This window comes from Loxodonta africana, chromosome 12, assembly GCF_030014295.1.
Source record: "Loxodonta africana isolate mLoxAfr1 chromosome 12, mLoxAfr1.hap2, whole genome shotgun sequence".
NCBI classification, from domain to species: Eukaryota; Metazoa; Chordata; class Mammalia; order Proboscidea; family Elephantidae; genus Loxodonta; species Loxodonta africana.
Window position 1 is genome coordinate 49,826,717 of NC_087353.1, and position 18,422 is coordinate 49,845,138.

Here is an 18,422-nt window from a genome sequence, read left to right on the forward strand (position 1 = left end):
CCATTGGTCTATATGCCTGTTGTTGTACCAGTACCAGGCTGTTTTGACTACTGTGGCTGTATAATGTTCTAAAATCAGGTAGAGTGAGGCCTCCCACTTTCTTCTTCTTTTTCAGTAATGCTTTGCTTATCCGAGGCTTCTTTCCCTTCCATATGAAGTTGGTGATTTGTTTCTCCATCACATTAAAAAATGACATTGGAATTTGGATCGGAAGTGCATTGTATGTATAGATGGCTTTTGGTAGAATAGACATTTTTACTATGTTAAGTCTTCCTATCCATGAGCAAGGTATGTTTTTCCACTTATGTAGGTCCCTTTTAGTTTCTTGTACTAGTACTTTGTAGTTTTCTTCGTATAGCTCTTTTACATCTTTAGTAAGATTTATTCCTAAGTATTTTATCTTCTTGGGGGCTACCGTGAATGGTATTGATTTGGTGATTTCCTCTTCAATGTTCTTTTTGTTGATGTAGAGGAATCCAAGTGATTTTTGTATGTTTATCTTCTAACCTGAGACTCTGCCAAACTCTTCTATTAGTTTCAGTAGTTTTCTGGAGGATTCCTTAGGGTTTTCTGTGTATAAGGTCATCTCATCTGCAAATAGAGATAATTTTACTTCTTCCTTGCCAATCTGAATGCCCTTTATTTCTTTGTCTAGCCTAATTGCTCTGGCTAGGACCTCTAGCACAATGTTGAATAAAAAAAAAAAAATTTTTTTTTTTTTATTCATTGTTGAATAAGAGCGGTGATAAAGGGCATCCGCATCCTTGTCTGGTTCCCGTTCTCAAGGGAAATGCTTTCAGGCTCTCTCCATTTAGAATGATGTTGGCTGTTGGCTTTGTATAGATGCCCTTGATTATGTTGAGGAATTTTCCTTCAATTCCTGTTTTGCTGAGAGTTTTTATCATGAATGGGTGTTGGACTTTGTCAAATGCCTTTTCTGCATCAATTGATAAGATCATGTGGTTTTTGTCTTTTGTTTTATTTATATGGTGGATTACATTAATGGTTTTTCTAATATTAAACCAACCTTGCATACCAGGTATAAATCCCACTTGGTCGTGGTGGATTATTTTTTTGATATGTTGTTGAATTCTATTGGCTAGAATTTTGTTGAGGATTTTCGCATCTATGCTCATGAGGGACATAGGTCTGTAATTTTCTTTTTTTTTGGTGTCTTTACCTGGTTTTGGTATCAGGGATATGGTGGCTTCATAGAATGAGTTAGGTAGTATTCCATCATTTTCTATGCTTTGAAATACCTTTAGTAGTAGTGGTGTTAACTCTTCTCTGAAAGTTTGGTAGAACTCTGCAGTGAAGCTGTCCGGGCCAGGGCTTTTTTTTTTTTGTTGGGAGTTTTTCAATTACCTTTTCAATCTCTTTTTTTGTTATGGGTCTGTTTAGTTGTTCTACTTCTGATTGTGTTAGTTTAGGTAGGTAGTGTTTTTCCAGGAATTCATCCATTTCTTCTAGGTTTGCAAATTTTTTAGAGTATAATTTTTCATAATAATCCGATATGATTCTTTTAATTTCATTTGGGTCTGTTGTGATGTGGCCCATCTCGTTTCTTATTCGGGTTATTTGTTTCCTTTCCTATATTTCTTTAGTCAGTCTGACCAATGGTTTATCAATTTTGTTAATTTTTTCAAAGAACCAGCTTTTGGCTTTGTTAATTCTTCCAATTGTTTTTCTGTTCTCCAATTCATTTGGTTCAGCTCTAATTTTTATTATTTGTTTTCTTCTGGTGCCTGATGGATTCTTTTGTTGCTCGGTTTCCGTTTGTTCAAGTTGTAGGGACAGTTCTCTGATTTTGGCTCTTTCTTCTTTATGTATGTGTGCATTTATCAATAGAAATTGACCTCTGAGCACTGCTTTTGCTGTGTCCCAGAGGTTTTGATAGGAAGTGTTTTCATTCTCATTGATTCTATGAATTTCTTTATTACCTCCTTAATGTTTTCTATAATCCAGTCTTTTCTGAGCAGGGTATTGTTCAGTTTCCAAGTATTTGATTTCTTTTCCCTGATTTTTCTGTTATTGATTTCCACTTTTATGGCCTTGTGGTCTGAGAAGATGCTTTGTAATATTTCGATGTTTTGGATTCTGCAAAGGTTTGTTTTATGACCTAATATGTGGTCTATTCTAGAGAATGTCCCATGTGTGCTAGAAAAAGAAAGTATGCTTTGCAGCTGTTGGGTGGAGTGTTCTGTATAAGTCAATGAGGTCAAGTTGGTTGATTGTAGCAATTAGGTCTTCCGTGTCTCTATTGAGCTTCTTACTGGATGTCCTGTCCTTCTCCGAAAGTGGTGTGTTGAAGTCTCCTACTATAATTGTGGAGGTGTCTATCTCACTTTTCTGTTCTGTTAAAGTTTGTTTTATGTATCTTGCAGCCCTGTCATTGGGTGCATAAATATTTAATACGGTTATATCTTCCTGGTCTCTTGTCCCTTTAATCATTATGCAGTGTCCTTTATTCTTTGTGGTGGATTTAACTTTAAAGTCTATTTTGTCAGAAATTAATATTGCTACTTCTGCTCTTTTTTGCTTGTTGTTTGCTTGATATATTTTTTTTCCATCCTTTGAGTTTTAGTTTGTTTGTGTCTCTAAGTCTAAGGTGTGTCTCTTGTAGGCAGCATATAGATGGATTGTGTTTCTTTATCCAGTCTGAGACTCTCTGTCTCTATTGGTGCATTTAGTCCATTTACATTCAGTGTAATTATAGACAAGTATTTTATGTGTTTGGTGCTCTCATTTTGATGCCTTTTTTGTGTGTTGTTGACAATTTCATTTTTCCACTTACTTTTTTGTGCTGAGACTTTTTCTTTGTAAATTGTGTGTTCCTCACTTTCATAGTAGTTGAATTTATGTTTGCTGAGTCGTTATGTTTTTCTTGGTTTTGATTTTGAGTTATGGAGTTGTTATACCTCTTTGTGGTTACCTTAGTATTTACCCCTATTTTTCTGAGTAAAAACCTAACTTGTATCGTCGTATATCGCCTTGTTTCCCTCTCCATATGGAAGTTCTATGCCTCCTGTATTTAGTCCCTCTTTTTGATTACTGTGGTCTTTTACATATTGACTTCAATGATTCCCTGTTTTGAGCATTGTTTTCTTTTTAAAATTAATCTTAATTTGTTTTTATGATTTCCCTATTTGAGTTGATATCAGGATGTTCTGTTCGGTGACCTTGTGTTGCGCTGGTATCTGATATTATTGATTTTCTGACCAATTTCCTTTAATATTTCTTGTGGCTTTGGTTTGGTTTTTACAAATTCTCTAAGCTTGTGTTTATCTGTAAATGGTTTAATTTCACCTTCATATTTGAGAGAGAGTTTTGCTGGATATATGATCCTTGGCTGGCAGTTTTTCTCCTTCAGTGCTCTATATATGTCATTCCATTGCCTTCTTGATTGCATGATTTCTGCTGAGTAGTCTGAACTTATTCTTATTGGTTCTCCTTTGTAGGAGACCTTTCTTTTATCCCTGGCTGCTTTTAAAATTTTCTCTTTATCTTTGGTTTTGGCAAGTTTGATAATAATATGTCTTGGTGATTTTCTTTTTGGATCAATCTTAATATGGGTTCGAGGAGCATCTTGGATATCCTTTCGTCTTTCATGATGAAGACAAAGTTCTTACCTTCAGAGTTTATGATCTCATGGAGTAAAAAGACTTATAAACAGCCATCTAGGTTAAAGGGAAAAATAACTACTAAATAGATCTGCAAGCAAGAGCACAGGGAGAAGAACAATCCTCCTGCTTGGGAAGAACTGACGTGTGAGTGCCCCTTGATGAGGAAGTAGGATTTGCGTAGACAGTGAAGGCTGGAAAAGACATTTCAGGATGAAGGAATAGCAGGAGCAAAGACATGGAGACCTAGCAGTGACATAAATATTCAGAAAAAGGGAAACTGTCTGGAATTGGTAGAGTTTAGGAGACATGGAGAAAATTAGAGGCCAAAGAGTTTAGAAAAATAGACAAGTACCATTTTATATTCAAAGAAAAAATATTTAAGGGACACATACGAAGTGACAGCTGCTGTGCTAAGTGCTAGGTTTAGATGCAGTGGGGAACAAAACAAATATGGTCCCTGTCCTCATGGAGCTTCTACGTATATGAGTGCATCTATGCCACAGAAGGCCTTGAATGCCATGGGATGGAATACTTTTTGTAGGAAACAGGGAGAATTAAAGGCATGAGCAGAGCAGGAGCTCGGTCAGGGCCCTGCTTAGGAAGATAGGAGAGAAAGGCACAGGAGAAAGGCTATGGTGATGAAGGCCTAAACAAGGGCATGCATGGGCCAGTGGGACATGGCTGTGTTCCAATAAAACTTTATCTACAATGAAATGAATAGGACAGATACAAGTGCAGGTAGAATCAACCACCAAGCCTTGGTGATTCCCAAAGAAAAGGGAGGCATGGGCTTCAGGCAGAAGATAACTCTAGAGTTTCCTGCCCTAAAAAAAAAAAAAAATTTCTAGAGACGCTTTATTAACTGAACCCAGAAGCATGAGGGGGCAAGCAAGCCTTGGGACGTGCTGAGATGAAGATTGTGGTGCTCTGGCCACATGAAGCCCAGTCATCACCAGAGGTCAGGGCTCAAGCCCAGGGAAAGGCCAGGCTCAGAGACATAGCCTGACCCTTCAAACCTGCCATCCTGACCTACCCTTATACACCCTGAGGATGGAGTCAAGGCAGATATATAGAAACAAGTCCTTCATCTGGAAGAATGCCTGCCTCACTGGCCAGCCTAGGAAGGCTTCTTCAGCAACTCTGGCCCTCACACTCTCCCACTGGCACACTGAAGCTGCAGAGAGCTGTGCAGTGCATAAGGCCCTTCAGTGGCTTCAGCGTGGTGTGGGCTCTCAGGACCCCTCGGTGAGGGTGGCTCTGCTCCTGGTGGAGTGGATGCAGCTGATACAACACACTCCACCTAGCCATGCCCTTTGCTCAGGCTGCTCCAGTGCAGCACAGTTTTTCCACCCAGGGTTTTCTGTGATTCCTTTGCTGGCAGGGCCTTGCCACAGATCCCTTCTGGCAGGGTCTGCCTCTATGTATGCAGGCAACTTCTCTTCCATTGGGAAGAGGCCCAGTCCCTCTACCTGGTCACATCAAGGATTCTAACCCTCTTTGGCAATACCCTGATAGGGGCTTGCTACTTTCAGGGTCCTGCTTGTTTCTTCTGCACACACAGGCTCACCAGGCAGAGTCAGCACTTCCTGTCCCCAAGGAGCACACCTCATCTCAAGGCTTGTGGCCACTGGAGGGGACCTACACACCCATCTGTGCCTCAGGTCTCAGAGGGAAAGGCTGTTTGTCCTTGAGAGGCCCTTTCCCTTGGAGATGGTCAGTACAGAAAGCCCTATAATTCCACACATCTACCTTAATTTCAAAGAAGCCCTGGTGGTGCAGTGGTTAAGAGTACAGCTGCTAACCAAAAGGTCGGCAGTTTGAGTTCACCAACCACTCCATGGAAACCCTATGGGGCAGTTCTACTTTGTCCTATATGGTTGGTATGAGTCAGAATCAACTCAACGGCAACAGGTTTCCTCAATTCCAGCATACCTCACAGTTTGCTGACCCCGGAAGTACTGCTGGATTATTAGGGCAGCTTGTCTCTCTCGAAGGAACTTTTTCCTCTGGAGCCAGCCACGGATATGCTTTTGTATCACAACACAACCCTGCCTCAGTTTATCCAATCGGAGTTTCTCTAAGTAAGCCACTTGTCCTGCTCTGAAGAAAATTTTGGTTTTACCAAACTGGTACTGATTGGAATCCTGGAAGAAAAAAAATGATACAATCAGAAATAAAATCTTTCAGATTCTCTGTAGTATTTGCAAAAGATGTTTAGAGATTTGAAGATGCCAAAAACCTTGTTATTTTCATATATCAGGTCATAACAATTCTGATTATGATCTAGTATTTGATATGCTGACTTGTATGTTTAAGGCACTTTTTCAGGTCTCCATCTGTGGGAAAGAGGGGTATGTGTGGTCAGTGACTCTCAGCTGGGCTGCTGGAGCACTTTGGCCTCTTTCACGTGGCTTCCACATACAGTAGAAGAACCTGGGAAGGTTTTTTTTTTTTTTTTGTCTTTATTTTGGGTTCTCTTCACCACCCCCTCTTCCTGGCCATTATAATTTCCCATCTCTTTTTCTACCATCACTCATCACTTCAGCAAAAATGAAAGCCCACATGAGTACTACAAGTGCAGCCACCCTTGCGTTGGTAATTGTGTAACACTGACAGCACTGCTGGCTGTGTTCACTAGATTCTGGGAGAAAAAAGCAGCAGGAGGCCACTGGGGGCCAGGGTTCAAGTTTGGGTGCTGAAAGGAGCCTCTTGCTGCAGAAGCTCACGCCCCAGTGAGGTGTCTGTTCTGACCACCTTCGCACACAGATGCTGGGGGCACAATTCAGGACAGTTACATTCCTGACACTAAATAAAGATGAAGAAACGTATTTGGGAGATTGCAGAAGGGCATGTAGACTGACCTGGATGAGCCTGTGTAAAACCACTTTGCACACCTCTTTTTTATCACTGAAGGAAAGCTCCTGCTTGGTCATGAGGATACCATAGCGACTATAGAACTCAATGTATGTCCACCTGGAAAACCAAAAACATGAACGGGAGTCTACAAAGGGATTTAAGTGAGGCGTGCCAAAGAGGAAGCTCTTCACATCTGTGGACTCCCACACCCTGTCAGCCACTGCTGCCTGGTGGTGATCGTGGTGGGGTCTGTTCTGCTGCTGATGGTCCTGACCTTTGGCCCACACCCTCCTGTGACACCACCAAAACCACCCCCTGAGCACACCTGTCTGCTTACTGGATTGTCTTTGTTAATGCTCTGCCCAGCAACTGTCCTCTTCCCTGCCACTAGCTCGCTTTCCTGGGAGCACTGTGGAGGCAACGGGCAGCCATCACTAGCCCCTGAAGTGCGGTGTGGGGTGGTGCTGATTGCGGCCTATCTCTGCATATGGCCTGTGTTTCACCCTCTTCTTACCTTCACACATGAGAGTGGGACAAATCCTGGGGCCATCAGAAATGTGTGACAAAAAGGCATGGCAGTCACACTCATAGAGCTCAGCACAGACCTGAAGTTGGAGACTCTGTCCCCAAAATAAGGACTGGCAACATACCTGGAAGGGTAGCTCTGGGCACCAATGCGAATCGTCTCCAGAATACCACAGGCTCGCAGCTGCTGAACAATTCTTTTGGAGTTAAAGCTTAAAGAAGACAACTTTATGTTGTTAAGCCGTTAGAGTAATGAATATGCCATAAGCAGAACTGACACACCTGTGTGGACTCTGAGCTCCCAGAGAAGAGGCAGTTGCTGGGCACATAGCAAATACTTAAATAACTGCTGATGTCAGGTGAAAAACCTCCTGTGAAACAGCTCAGAAAGCTGCAGTGGGGATATGGAGACAAGCAACTGATTCTGATGGAGGTGACTAGGAAAAGACTTGTGGGGGAGCTGCTGTTTGGGCTGAGCTTCAAACAACCATGGTGGAAAGAAATGTTCATCATGCTCATTATCCAAGCACCTACTTGATGCTTGAATTTTCTTTATAAAACACCCAGCAGGCAGCCCCCTGGCCTAGGTCTGATCCAGACACACTCACCACTGCATGGGCAGCTCTTCCCCTTCAGAAAGCTCTAGTGAGCCAACAGAGACCCTCTTCAACTTCCTCATGGGTGTTGGACCTCGGGGACCCAGGGAACAGACTAACTCCTCAGACAATGTCTGAGGACAAATCTTTGCTCCCTTTCAGCCTTTCTTCCACAAGCAAACACAGAGTCTTCCTATAAACCATGTTCTGGTTTCTCCAGATGCATAACCTTTAGTTGTAAACTATTTTGTTAAATCTAGTCCCTTGGTCTGACACTGAGGGTAAGGTGACTCAGCCAAAGGAGTTGTGCTAATGTTATTTGTAAGGGCAAGGTTGTTTTAAATTATTAAAAAGAAAAAAAAAAAAAAAAAAACAGAGACTAAATTCAAGACAATTGTAAGCAAACTCTACAACATCATAATGGATATTGTTTTCTCCATGTTTTCCTTTGCTGCTGCATAAGAATACTTACTCAAAGGATAATTTCTCATCGTTTGGCTTGATGCACCGGACGTAGTGGGGTGTGGTCACATTGAGGGTCTCCATAAGTAAGTTCAGAGAGCTGCGGAACTAGGAAACAAGGCCAGAGACCCAAATGTTTTGAGATAATTTAATGTTTAGATCAAGGTAATTGCTATGGATTGAATTGCGTCCCCCAAAGTATGTGTTAAGTCCTAACCCCTGTACCTGTAAATATGACCTTGTTTTGAAATAGGGGATTTCTTTTGTGATGTTAATGAGGTCATATCAGGGTGGTGTGGATCACTTCTGAGTTATAAAAGACCAGAACAGAGACACACTCACACTGGGGAAGACAGATGTCACATGAGGATCAATTACAAGCAAAGAAACACCAAAGAACCAAGAAGCACCTGGGACTACTGACAAGGAAGGAATCAACAAGGCTGAGACCCTGATTTGGACTTTTAGCCTCCAGAACTGTGAGAAAATAAACATCTGTTCTCAAAAGCCCCCCACTTGTATTACTGCACAGTAGCACTAGGGAACTGAGACAGTAACCAAATGTCCAGCCCTGGTGTGTCACTCAAGAAGAGGAAGATCAAGACGTAAATCCATCCACCTGTGAGCAGCTGATATTTGACAAAGGCCCAAAGTCAGTTAAATGGGGAAAAGTCAGTCTCTTTAACAAATGGTGCTGGCATAACTGGATATCCATCTGCAAAAAAATGAAACAAGACCCATACCTTACACCATGCACAAAAGCTAACTCAAAATGAATCAAAGACCTAAATATAAAATCTAAAACGATAAAGATCATGGAAGAAAAAATAGGGACAATGCTAGGAGCCCTAATGCATGCATAAACAATATACGAAACATTACTAACAATGCACAAACACCAGAAGGGAAACTAGATAACTGGGAGCTCCTAAAAATCAAGTATTTATGCTCATCCAAAGATTTCACCAAAAGAGTAAAAAGATTACCTATAGACTGGGAAAAAATTTTTGGCTATGAAAAATCTGATCAGCATCTAATCTCTAAAATCTACAAGATAGTGCAAAACCTCAACAACAAAAAGATAACCCAATTAAAAAATGGGCAAAGGATATAAACAGGCATTTCATTGAAGAAGACATTCAGGTGGCTAACAGATACGTGAGGAAATGCTCATGCTCATTAGCCATTAGAGAAATGCAAATCAAAACTACAATGAGATTCCATCTCAATCCAACAAGGCTGGCATTAATCCAAAATAACAAATGTTGGAGAGGTTACGGAGAGACTGGAACACTTATACACTGCTGGTGGGAATGTAAAATGGTACAACCGCTTTGGAAATTGATTTGGTGCTTCCTTAAAAAGCTAGAAATAGAACTACCATACGATCCTGCAACCCCACTCCTTGGAATATCGCCTAGAGAAATAAGAGCCTTCACAAGAATAGATATATGTACACCCATGTTCATTGCAGCACTGTTTACAATAGCAAAAAGTTGGAAGCAACCAAGGTGCCCATCAACGGATGAATGGATAACTTACGGTATAGTCACACAATGGAATACTACCTAAAGATAAAGAACAATGAAGAAGCTGTGAAACATCTCATAACATGGAGGAATCTGGAAGGCATTATATGCTAAGTGAAATCAGTCACAAAAGGACAAATATTGTATGAGACCACTATTATAAGAATTCAAGAAAAGGTTTAAACATAGAAGAAAACATTTTTTATGGTTACTAGGGTGGGGAGGGAAGGAGGTAGAGGAGTGGTCACTAAATGGATAATAGACAAGGATTATTTTAGGCAAAGAGAAGGACAGCACAGAATGCAGGTGAAGTCAGTGCTGGACTAATCAAAAAGCTAACAAGTTTCCTGAATACAACAAACACTTCCAGAGACAGAGTAACAGGGGTGGGCGTCTGGGGATTGTGATTTCAGGGGACATCTAGGTCAACTGGCATAACAAAGTGTATTAAGAAAATGTTCTGCATCTCACTTTGGTGAGTGGTGTCTGGGGTCTTAAAAGTTAGCAAGCGGCCGTCTAAGATGCACCAATTGGTCTCAACCCACCTGGAGCAAAAGAGAATGAAGAACACCAAAGACACAAGGAAAATATGAGCCCAAGAGAAAGAAAGGGCCACATAAACCAGAGACTCCATTAGCCTGAGACTGGAAGAACTAGATGATGCCTGGCTACCACCAATGACTGCCCTGACAGGAAACACAACAGAGAATACCTGATGGAGCAGGGGAAAAGTGGGATGCAGAAGTCATATTGTTTTTTTAATTAATTTTTATTGTGCTTTAAGTGAAAGTTTACAAATCAAGTCAGTCTCTCATACAAAAATTTATATACACTTTGCTATACACTCCTAATTTCTCTCCCCCTAATGAGACAGCACACTCCTTCCCTCCACTCTCTCTCCTCATGTCCATTTGGCTAGCTTCTGGCCCCCTCTGTCCTCTCATCCCCTCTCCAGACAGGAGATGCCAACATAGTCTCATGTGTCTACTTGATCCAAAAAGCTCGTTCTTCACCAGGGCTTTCCATAGTCCAGTCCAATCCCTGTCTGAAGAGTTGGCTTTCGGACCATGATGTCTCGGGTTCTTCTAGTCTCAGTCTGACCATTAAGTCTGGTCTTTTTACGAGAATTTGGGGTTTGCATCCCACTGCTCTCCTGCTCCCTCAGCAGTTCTCTGTTGTGTTCCCTGTCAGGGCAGTCATCGGTTGTACCTGGGCCCCATCTAGCTCTTCTGGTCTCAGGCTGATGTAGTCTCTGGTTTATGTAGCCCTTTCTGTCTCTTGGGCTCATATTTACCTTGTGTCTTTGGTGTTCTTCATTCTTCCTTGCTCCAGGTGGGTTGAGACCAATTGATGCATCTTAGATGGCCACTTGATAGCATTTAAGACCCCAGACGCCACTCTTTAAAGTGGGATGCAGAATGTTTTCTTAATAGATTTTATTATTCCAATTGACTTAGATGTCCCCTGAAACCATGGTCCCCAAGCCCCCACCCCTGCTACACTGGCCTTTGAAGCATTCAGTTTATTCAGGAAACTTCTTTGCTTTTGGTTTAGTCCACTTGTGTTTACCTCTCCTGTATTGTATGTTGTCTTTCCCGTCACCTAAAATAGTTCTTAAAAAAAAAAAAAAAAGTTCTTATCTACTGTCTAATTAGTGAAAACCCCTCTCCCTGCCTCCCTCCCTACCTCCCCTCTCTCATAACCATCAAAGAATATTTTCTTCTCCATTTAAACTCTTTCTCCAGTTGATATAATAGTGGTCTTATACAATATTTGTCCTTTTGCAACTGACTAATTTTCACTCAGCATAATGTCTTCCAGAAACCCTGGTGGCATAGTGGTTAAGTGCTACGGCTGCTAACCAAAGAGTTGGCAGTTCGGATCTGCCCGGCGCTCCTTGGAAACACTCTGGGGCAGTTCCACTCTGTCCTATAAGGTCGTTATAGGTCAGAATTGACTTGACGGCACTGGGTTTGGTTTTTGGTTTTAATGTCTTCCAGATTCCTCCATGTTATGAAAAGTTTCATGGACTCATCATTGTTCTTTACTGATGTGTAGTATTCCATTGCGTGAATATACCATAATTTATTTATCCATTCATCCATTGATGGGCACCTTGGTTGCTTCCAGCTTTTTGCTATTGTAAACAGTGCTGCAATGAACATGGGTGTACATATATCTATTCTTGTGAAGGCTCTTATTTCTCTAGGTGATATTCCAAGGAGTGGGATTGCTGGATCGTATGGTAGTTCTATTTCTAGCTTTTTAAGGAAGCACCAAATCAATTTCCAAAGCGGTTGTACCATTTTACATTCCCACCAGCAGTGTATAAGTGTTCCAGTCTCTCCGTAACCTCTCCAACATTTGTTATTTTGGATTAATGCCAGCCTTGTTGGATTGAGATGGAATCTCATTGTAGTTTTGATTTGCATTTCTCTAATGGCTAATGATTGTGAGCATTTCCTCATGTATCTGTTAGCTATCTGAATGTCTTCTTTAGTGAAGTGTCTGTTCATATCTTTTGCCCATTTTTCAATTGGGTTGTCTTTTTGTAGTTGAGTTTTTGTAGTATCATGTAGATTTTAGAGATCAGGCGCTGATCAGAAATATCATAGCTAAAAACTTTTCCCCAGTCTGTAGGTAATCTTTTTACTCTTTTGGTGAGGTCTTTGGATGAGTATAGGTGTTTGATTTTTAGGAGCTCCCAGTTATCTGGTTTCTCTTCTGCATTGTTAGTAATGTTTTGTATACTGTTTATGCCATGTATTAGGGCTCCTAGCATTGTCTCTATTTTTTCTTCCATGATCTTTACCATTTTAGATTTTATATTTTTATGTCTTTGATCCATTTTGAGTTAGCTTTTGTGCATGGTGTGAGGTATGGGTCTTGTTTCATTTTTTTTGCAGATGGATATCCAGTTATGCCAGCGCCATTTGTTAAAGAGACTGTCTTTTCCCCATTTAACTGACTTTGGGCCTTTGTCAAATATCAGCTGCTCATATATGGATGGATTTATGTCTGGATTCTCAATTCTGTTCCATTGGTCTATGTATCTGTTGGCAGAACTCAAATTTTAGTAAAGAGACCACACTTAATGGTCTGACTGAGACTGGAGGGACCACAGAGGTCATGGCCCCCAGACTCTCTGTTAGCCCAAAACTAAAACCATTCTTGAAGCCAATTCTTCAGGCAAAGATTAGGCTGGACTATAAGATATAAAATGATACTGGTGAGGAGTGCACTTCTTAGCTCAAGTAGACACATGAGACTACGTGGACAGCTCCTGTCTAGACGTGAGATGAGAAGGCAGAGGGGGACAGGAGCTGGTTGAATCCACATGGGAAATACAGGGTAGAGAGAAGGAGTGTGCTGTCACATTGCAGGGAGGGAAACTAATGTCACATAACAATGTGTATGTAAGTTTTTGTATGAGAAACTGACTTGAATTGTAAACTTTCACTTAAAGTACAATAAAAAAAAAAAAGGAGGAAGAATGAATTCATGCACAAAAATCTACCAGGAAGGGTTTCAATCCACAACTGTGTTTATTAGGCATGGAGTGAAACTGCCCAATGTTCTAGACAGGATGCTGCTCTGTCTAATGGTCCCAAATAACAGCAAACATTGCAAATCATGTCACTGTGCCAAGGTGCAGTGTGCTCAGGTGTGCACCATCGTGGAGGGTGAGTTATGATCACAGACCTTCTTTTCTCTGCATTAGTGTGTACTTGAGATCTAAAGAAGCCCAGAGCCTGTGTTGTGGCCTGGAATGTAGGTCCCATGAGTGCCTGTTCTCCAGGGCATGGTCTGCACCCTCGGCCCCTCACCCTCAGATGCCTTCTTCATACCTTGGTCCCAACTGTGGTCCGGAAATGCTTGCTGTTTGGCTTGATGACTTGTTTTGCAGATTTAACTGTGATCGTTGAACCAAACAGGGAAGACGGAACTGGATTTTCTTTAAAAAAATTGGCACAGAGGTGAAACTGGAAGGAACAGAGAGGATTTCAATGCCCAAGTGTTTGCCCACAGTCCTCAGCACAAGTCAGATGAATGGTCACAACAACCCCATCTAAACAGTGGAGCAAAGTACTGGCCTCAGCTACTCTCTATGGCCAAATCTCAATTACCCACAAGGGGACCGTCCTCACTAGTGAGGACTCAGGCCTTCTTTCCCAGGAATGGGAACAGACAGGAAAACTGCAAATGACAAAGAGGCAGAAAAGGGGAAACATTTATTATTCCTACCTCCGTGCCTTGGCTCACATCATTTCTCCACCTGGAATCTCCTCTCTGCAGACCCAAACTCTTCCCATCAATCAAGCATCTGTTAAAACGTCCCCCAGCCCCACCCATTCATGACATCTTCCCTGGATCTCCAGCATGAATTTACCCCAACTTCCTCTAAACTGTTGCACTTTATTTGTACCTTTTTTAAGGTTATTTCTTTAAATGTCTTTTCTTCTCTCTTAAAGGAATCTCATCTTTTTTACTTTTAAAATAGACAATGGTAATCTTTATGGCAGAATCCCTGCCTAATGCACCCCTGTGTGCCACAGTGGAATCAGGGAACCTGAAATTCCCACATCTCTATTAGCATGTGCGCTTCATGGAAAGACCCATCTGTACTTCAACACAATCTGTGTTCATCTTCCAGACTAGATCCAGGGCAAGCGTGGGGATGAGTAAATAGCTGGCAAATTAAGTCAAGTAATTTTGTATACGAGATGCAGGGCATTTCTACATTGAATTCCCTGTCATAAATCTGTTGGAATAATTGAAGTTATCACAGCCTGTGGCTGATTTATGATCATTAGCAGAGGTGCCCATGCTCATTTGGAAGCTGTCAAAACACCTGAACATTAGCAAAGGCCTGGTTCTTTTAGAAAGAAACAGACAAATCTAATAAGCAAATCTTCACAGAAGTCAAGGCTTGTTATCATGTATGAAATATTCTTATTCTCAAAATTTAATAAAGAAATGTTTGAAGTGGAAAGGAAAAAGCACGAAATCATTCTTTTGGTAACACAATTCATCATACAGAACAAAAGCTGCACTCCCGTGCCTACGGCCCTCATTCTCTGTCTTGCTTTGTTTTTCCTCACTTGCTTAGCAGTACCTATCATTGCATGTTTATGTGTTTAAGGTTATGTCACTCCTCAAGAGGGCAGGAACCCTGTCTCCCTTGCTTACTTTTGTACTGCCAGAATCTAGGACAGTGCTGGGGATGTGGCAGGTGCTATATAAATATTTGTGAATGAGTGAATAAAATGCAAGTTGTGATTCTTTAAACGGTCGTATTAGCTATCCTTTCCTCTCTGGCACCTGCACATTTGATTTATGATTTTCCATATAGTGGAGATTTACATGCTTTCAGAAGCTAGAAAAATACTTCAATACCAATTCTAAAAATAGTTATTTTTTTGTAGGTATGAACTACAACTTGCCACTCCCCAGAGAGTGAACAAACATATACATATGCATATACACACACATCTGTGCACACCCACACACACGTGCACATACACACACACACACTTCTTACTCCTTCCTGACACACATCTAGACCTATGCCAGTTACACGGTGAATACCATGAATTACCTCTCAGCACTTTACAAACCTTGCTTGTTCTCAGTATTTCAACCAGCATGTCATAGACGGTGTCTCTGTTCTTCTCAAGGAAACCTTCACATTTATACTCTACCTATGGAAAGAATGGAATAAACTGTTTCAACAGAGGCAGAAGCAGGCAGCATTGAAGTCCCACTAGTTTCTTTTCTTTTCCCCTTTTTAAGAATGAGCAATAAAGGGCAATCTTACAATAGGATATTTAGTTTCTGTTTATCCAGCAACTCCAACACACGTGAGTTTAGAGATATGAGAAGAGCCAGCTCCACCTCCCCCGCCTCGCATTTCTCACTGGCCTATCACTTTGAATACAATTTTTTTTCTTCAGCTAATTAAACTGAGAATCTGAGCCAATCTTACAGTGTGTGCGGTGTCTTCTCACTAATCCACCAAAAAAAAACAAAACAAAACACCCAAACCCAGTGTCGTCGAGTCGATTCCAACTCATAGGTGTAGTGGTTAAGAGCTACGGCTGTGACACAAAGGCCGGCAGTTCGAATCCAGCAGGCTGCGTCTGTTCCTTCAAGGTCAATCTGATCACATTTGTTGGAAACCCTGGTGGTGTAGCGGTTAAGTGCTATGGCTGCAAACCAAAGGTTCGGCAGTTCAAATCCACCAGGCGCTCCTTGGAAACTCTATGGGGCAGTTCTACTCTGTCCTATAGAGTCGCTATGAGTCACTAATCCACAATCCACTCAAAATGCTGCAGAGTTCTGTTAAGAAGAACTTCTTGGACGTGTAGTTGAAAAGAATTAAGTGTACAGAACTATGTACTATCAAGAGAGGCCCTGGAAATGCTTTTTATGAAGTCTGATTTTTTTTTCCTTTTCCCCATGGGACCAGAACCCTGAAATTATAAAGGGTACTAACTAGAAAATATAATTTGACTGGCGCAGTGGCTAAGAGTTATGGATGCAAACCAAAAGATGAGCAGTTTGAAACCACTCAGCCATTCCTTGGAAACCCTATGCGGCAGTTCTACTCTGTACTATAGGGTCACTATGAGTCGCAATTGACTCAACGGCAATGGGTTTTACCATCATTCATTTCATATGCCTCTGTTCTGGAACTTGTCTGTTAACAGTGCTCCTCTTGCCCATTAACGTTAAGAGAGCTTCCCAGGTTGTTGTCCTCTTCCCCTCCCGATACTCAGGCTCTGTCATGTGCATTCAGACCACCCTGCAGACTATTCGCATGATCTCAGGCACTAGGCTAGGCCACTAGAGCAATGCCCAACTGGGAAATGGCACTGGGGTGAGGGCAGCTGGGGGTAGTAGGAGCTTCCTTATGAAAAAAAAATAAGATAAGAACGGATATTTAGGGCAGGTGGTCATGGTGATTTTTGTTTTTTTTCCTCCTATTTTCTAAGCTTTCTGAATAGTAACTTTTAAGACTTTTTTTTCTTTTTATAAAATTGACATTTGCTTTATAAAAAATTGGAGACATATAAGGAAAAAAATAAAGATTCCTAAAAGTTAACTTATGTGACCATTATAATAAATACATTAGTTTGACAAAAAAGGAGAATCCAAAAAAAGATATAGCTTTCATCATAGGAAATAATTACACTGTCTTGACTACTACAATTTCATAGGGAAAAAAAATTAATAAGAAAAAAACCCAAACCTGTTGCCGTCGAGTCGATTCCAACTCATAGCAACCCTGTAGGACAGAGTAGAACTGCTCCCTAGGGTTTCCAAGGAGTGCCTGGTAGATATGAACTGCTGACCTTTTGGTTAGCAGCCAAACTCTTAACCACTATGCTGCTGGGTTTTCCAAATTAATAAGAGACTGATGAATTCTAAAAATTAAAAATGAGGTCAACTAATAGCACACTTACATCTTTAAGGAAGTACAGTTGAAGCTCATGTATTTTGTCATTAAAACACATTAAGAAATGTTAAACACACACACTATCATAGGTGTGATGATTAATTTTATGTGTCACGTTGGCTAGGCTACTGTTCCCAGTGGTATTGCCAAACATTAGACTAGGTGCTGTGATGTAATCACCTTCATTAATGTAATTGAATGTAATATAATTAATCAATCAGTTGACAGGGGAGTTCCTTAGGGTGTGGCCTGCCTTTGGACTATAAATAATTTGGCAGATACCTGTCTACTGTGTGTGTGTCTCCCTCTCAACTCTGCACCCTTCCCATTTCCTGACCTATGGATTTTGAGACGTAAGCCTGCAGAAATCTCCAGCCTGCTGTCTGACCTACAGATTTTGGACTTCCCAGCCCCCACAATTGTGTGAGCCAATCCCTTGAAGTAAATTAACCAGTCTCTCTCTTGCTGCATACATACATGTACACACACCTCACTGGCTGTTTCTCTAAAGAACCCTGACTAAGACAGAATGTGTCCTTCCTCACAGCTACATGTGAGTGTGAGTTTGAATCCAACTGCAAAAGTCCATGTCCTGCCTGCTCTTCTTAGGAAACAGCTCTGGCTCTGGGGCAGACAGCATTGGTACCTTATCAGCAAAGTGCTGGATGATGAAAGATGTACTGGACATTCTGGGTTTTTCAAACAAGGTGTTTTTGCTGACAAAATTATTATACAGCTTTTGAAGCCAGTTTTCGTCAGTTCCATGTGGGAGCTGGAAAGCAAAAGCAAACCAAACGGCAAGTAACAAAACTAGAGATGAAAGATTATTAGAGGTAAGGAAACACATTCATTTTAAGAAAACAAGACTACCTGACACTCTGAGTGAACTGTGGTAGACCCACAATCCCTTTTTTAGCAACTCTAGGCATAAATCTTTCCTTGATCTTAACAATCTTTAGGGTGAAATTGAAATGGGTACATTAACGACCTTTTAGAAGAACAAAAAGTTTTAAACTTAAAGAAAATGACCGTAAAATAAATTAAGAATGAAGAATTCTATTTCTCCAAAATTGGCAGTTATTTGCTCTCCAAAGACATCTCAGGGAAATTAAAGCATGGATTCCATTACATGAATATATTCTCATTTGAATGGCAAAAGACTGGCTCTTAACTGTAGTCCCCAGCACCCATCACCCCCTATCCCTACCACCCCAGATTCCACTTCAGGAGGAGTTTTCTTTTGTTTTACTGCCTATTTAACTACCTCCTTGAACTAGGATCTTACCTCCTCAAATTAAGCTAGCTGTAACACTTATTCTTCATACTGATGATTTTGAAACTACTGGATTCACTGAGCCCAGACTCAGTGAAT

General features: G+C 41.1%; 1 protein-coding gene across 1 annotated transcript in view; it reads right to left on the reverse strand.

The window, feature by feature from the left end:
• MYO5C (myosin VC) overlaps positions 1–18,422 on the reverse strand; it is a 157,524-nt gene that overhangs the window by 59,250 nt on the left and 79,852 nt on the right. The window contains exons 13-19 of the mRNA XM_023539503.2: positions 17,697–17,822; positions 15,210–15,293; positions 13,440–13,574; positions 8,073–8,170; positions 7,130–7,216; positions 6,485–6,596; positions 5,556–5,767 (exon numbers count right to left, since the gene is read on the reverse strand). Of these exons, the coding sequence (XP_023395271.1) occupies positions 5,556–5,767; positions 6,485–6,596; positions 7,130–7,216; positions 8,073–8,170; positions 13,440–13,574; positions 15,210–15,293; positions 17,697–17,822 (854 nt within the window). The remainder of the gene's footprint in view (positions 1–5,555; positions 5,768–6,484; positions 6,597–7,129; positions 7,217–8,072; positions 8,171–13,439; positions 13,575–15,209; positions 15,294–17,696; positions 17,823–18,422) is intronic.